This window comes from Sinocyclocheilus anshuiensis, unplaced genomic scaffold, assembly GCF_001515605.1.
Source record: "Sinocyclocheilus anshuiensis isolate Anshui unplaced genomic scaffold, SAMN03320099.WGS_v1.1 scaffold2737, whole genome shotgun sequence".
Taxonomy (NCBI): domain Eukaryota; kingdom Metazoa; phylum Chordata; class Actinopteri; order Cypriniformes; family Cyprinidae; genus Sinocyclocheilus; species Sinocyclocheilus anshuiensis.
In genome coordinates, this window is record NW_015551029.1 from 253,716 (window position 1) to 257,880 (window position 4,165).

A 4,165-nucleotide genomic window follows, 5' to 3' on the forward strand; every position below is an offset into this window, starting at 1 on the left:
CACAATTTGAGTTGAATTACTGAAATAAATGAACTTTTCCACGACATTCTAATTTATTGAGATGCACCTGTAGATATTCAGACAGACAGATAGATAGACATACAGATAGATATACAGACAGATAGCTAGATAGATATTCAGACAGACAGATAGATAGATAGATAGATATTCAGACAGACAGACAGACAGATATAGATATTCAGACAGATAGATAGATATACGGACAGACAGACAGATAGATAGATGTTCAGACAGACAGACAGATAGACAGACAGATAGATAGATAGATAGATAGATAGATAGATAGATAGATAGATAGATAGATGCTCTCACGTTCTCGTAGTTTGTTCTTGTAGTTCGGGTCACTCCGTCTCTTTTTGTCGAAATAAATGCAGTAACCGACGAACAGCGCCGCGCCCAAACCAGCCGCGATCCTGCTGCTGCTGCCGCCCATCATGACGAGAGAGATCAGAACAACACGACACGATATCAGAGCCGAGAAATAATAATAATAATAACAGCGATCACACTGACCGCATGACCCTCACGGAGAGCCACACGAGGAAAGACCCGGTGACGTCAGAACCAGTGACAGCTGTAGTGATGGGAAGTTCGGTTCTTTTCCGCGAACCGGTTCTTTCGGACAGTTCGATTCAATAAACCGGTTGAAAGTGTACTGGTGATCCGAAAACCGATGCAACCGGTTCTTGACTCGAGAACGAGAACCGCTCCAGCAGTGGGCGTGTACGTTCGTTATCCGGCTGCTCTGCTCGTGTTCATCTTCAGTTCTCTCTTCACAGCAGTTCAGTCAGTGTACTGTTTGAGTAAATTAATTACTCCGGGATATTGGTTTATTTCGACTCAGAGGGAGTGTCAGCCATGTTAAAAAAGTGAATAACTTAAGTAATTTGTGGATTAATGCTTACTGGAGACGCGAACCGTTTCAAATGATTCAGTCAGATTTGGTGAACTGGTTCAACCAGTTCACTAAGAAGAACCGGTTGAATCGAACGATTCGTTCGCGAACCGGACATCACTAGACAGCTGAGCTGCCGCTGCTTCCGCCTGATCAGAAATACACAACAACACCAAAGACTATAAACTCTTCACTCGAGCTACACAGATGATCAAACAAGGCAAGAATATTATATCTTTATGTGGAAAATAAAACGATGTTTTTTAAAGAAAACCCGTCCTTTAGAACAATTCTGTTTTCTGTTTCTGCAGCAGGTGGCAGTAAAGATCCACAGATGAATAATATCAGTTCAATGTTATTTGATGCAAAACAAAGAGGCTGAATTTTTGTGTAATATTTTGATAATCTGTAAGTTGTATTTATACATACGCACATTTATTGAAGTTGCTCCAAGTTCTGTGACAGTTAAACATGATTTGAAAAATGTATTTCAATATTTAAAAGCATCTGAAAAAAGCACTTCCTTAAAATACATAGGCCTATAATATTAAAAAATAATAATAAAAAATGTGTTATTTTGTATTAACAACTCCCAGATATGTCCATATAAATGATTAGCCCTTTCTTTTATACATTTATTTATTTTATATAACACAATATAACTATATAAATTATTTAGCTTTTATTTAAATTAATATATATATATTTTTTTTATTTATTTCCTTTTTTGGAGCTTGGTGGTATACTGTAATACACCTTTATTGAATGGAAACATTATTTGTTTACTAAACATCTCAAATATATTGATCTTAATTACTTTCACTGCATGGTAAAGCGCATTAAATTAATGAAGACAAAATGTAATTTACTTTTTTTTTAAACAACAGCTGTATTTACGTTTATTAATTTAATTAAATTAATAGAGATACAAACCAGTCAAGTTTATTCCTCAAGATTGATATATTTTATGATCTGATATTAGTTGTATAAACCTCTTTTATGATGCATTCTTTATGCTTTTATGCCTTTCATTTTTATTGCGTGGACACTTTTATTGTTTCTATTGCTAATAGAGGCATATGGACTAATGTTATGCTGTTTTAGGGTGATTTTTATTCAAATGTATTTGACATTTGTTTGTACTTTGAAGTATCGTGTGAAAATATGGTACATGAATATGATAATCATTCATAAACTCTGTATATATAATAGCATTACAATCGGTTATCACTGATATACTTACAGTAAAAATGTTGAAAGAAGTCTCTTCTGCTCAGCAAGGCTGCATTTATTTGATCTAAAAATACAGTAAAATGTTAAATAATTTTAAAATTTAAAACAGCTGTTGTCTATATGAATATCTGTTAAACTGTAATTTATTTCTGAGATCAAAGCTGTATTTTCAGCATCATTACTCCAGTCTTCAGTGTCACAGTCTTCAGAAATCAGTATAATATGCTGCTCGAGAACATTTCTGATTATTATCAATGTTGAAAACTGTTGTGCTGCTATCTACATAGATGTTATAGCTCTATACTCGTGTTATATGACACTAGAGACTCCGTTGTGTTTTGTTTTCTCAGGAATGCTGAAGATGTGTCTTGCAGCTGAAGCCTGATCACTCTCTCATTGGCTGATTGCTGTAGGCTCCGCCCACTCCTCATCCTCCACCAATCAGAATGCCCGCTCACAGCTGCTGCTGCTTTAAAAGCTCTGGCAGGTTCCTCAGAATGAGTTTGAGGTGATCACTGATCAGATCACAGTGTTGTTTACTATTTTTCTTCCTTGTCGAAGGGTCATTTATCAGTTTCTCCTTTGGTCTCCCACATCTTCTGTGGGTTTTGTGTTTCTGGAGTCTGTGTGTGTTGACTGCAGGAGAACCGGAGATCCATTATGACTTGTTATGAGTCTGAGTCAAGGAGTTTATAGTGGTTCCTGAATCAGTGAGGGGTTTCTAAAAGGCTGATGTAATTATCTTCAGCTTTCTCATCTTCTGACATGCTCTCTAGAGATTGTGTCCATAGCTAAAGTCGTATTTAAAGGGATAGTTCACCCAGAAATGCTCTTTCTGTCATCATTTACTCGGCCTCATGTTGTTCCAAGCCTGTATGGTTATACTCTCAATCTCAACAAAAACCAAAACCATAAAAAAAAATTGTTGCTTGAAATAAAATAAAATAAATGTTAATTAAAATATAAAAGAATTATTTCGTTGCTAATTTAGATACATTTAAGTGTAATTTTACTGAAATAAATATAATTAAAAGCTATATAAACGTGTTTTAAAAAAGCAATAACTAATAAAAATGACAAAAACAGACAATAAAATTACTAAAACTAGTATCTAAATGATACTAAAAATAACAAGTTTGAGTCAAGCTCAAAAAAGCATATAACTCATGCACTATGTTTCAACCATGTGATAGTTTCTACTGTGGATTTGAAATTAAATTCTTAATTTTTGCATGCTTTTTGAGATGTTTAGCATGCAATAAATGCTTCCATACAATAAAAGTGAATGATGTACATCGTCAAACTCCAAAAAGCATAAAATGCATCATTTAAAAATGTCTATACAAAGTAAAAATACAATTTATTATACAAAATAAAAATGCAATGCAATTTTATAAAATAATAATAATTATTTTAATTTTTAATAAAATATTTTGTAATATTTTGAATTGTTTTTAGCTTTATTTTTTTTGTTTTCATTTAAATGTTTAGTTTTGAAATGTTGTAGTATGCATTTGTCATTTTTATTTAATTTATTTTATTTTCTTAAATGCGTATATATATAGTATTTACAGAGTTTTAGCTTTTAGTTCTAATTACTTTTTCTTATTTGTAAGTCGCTTTGGATAACAGTGTCCGCTAAATGACTAAAAGTTAAAGTCATAAAGTAAACATATATATCAATCTCATGTTTTAAATCATATAATGTGTCTAAAATACCCCAAAATATTTCATTCACATTCACATTTGCATGCATTCAAACACATTGTGTGCTCAAAACATTGGATACCTTCCATTCTAGTGAAATTTCCTTCACATTTGCATGCATTAAAAAATGCTGCAATGTCAATAGCAAGACCTGTGAGAAGCACTTTTGATGTCACTGATGTCAGTCCTGGTACAAAATCACAACACGCAACATTTGAGTGAGTGTAGAAAAGTGTAAAGTGAATGGTGAGCTAAACTGAATCAAATGGCTTCAGCGGCCTTGAAATATAGTGCATAGAGGCATATGGA

The 4,165-nt window shown here is 33.3% G+C and overlaps 1 protein-coding gene across 2 annotated transcripts in view; it reads right to left on the bottom strand.

Annotated features, from left to right (window-relative positions):
- Nucleotides 1-1,085, bottom strand: part of tomm20b (translocase of outer mitochondrial membrane 20b) — a 5,458-nt gene extending 4,373 nt beyond the window's left edge. The window contains exons 1-2 of one of the 2 annotated variants that reach the window (XM_016450628.1): nucleotides 1,080-1,085; nucleotides 334-529 (exon numbers count right to left, since the gene is read on the bottom strand). In XM_016450628.1, coding sequence (XP_016306114.1) covers nucleotides 334-457 — 124 coding nt within the window. In that variant the 5' untranslated portion in view covers nucleotides 458-529; nucleotides 1,080-1,085. Of the gene's footprint in view, nucleotides 1-333; nucleotides 581-1,079 lie in introns of those variants that run through there. The other variant, XM_016450627.1, reaches the window with a different exon arrangement.
- Nucleotides 1,086-4,165: the final 3,080 nt, after the last annotated feature.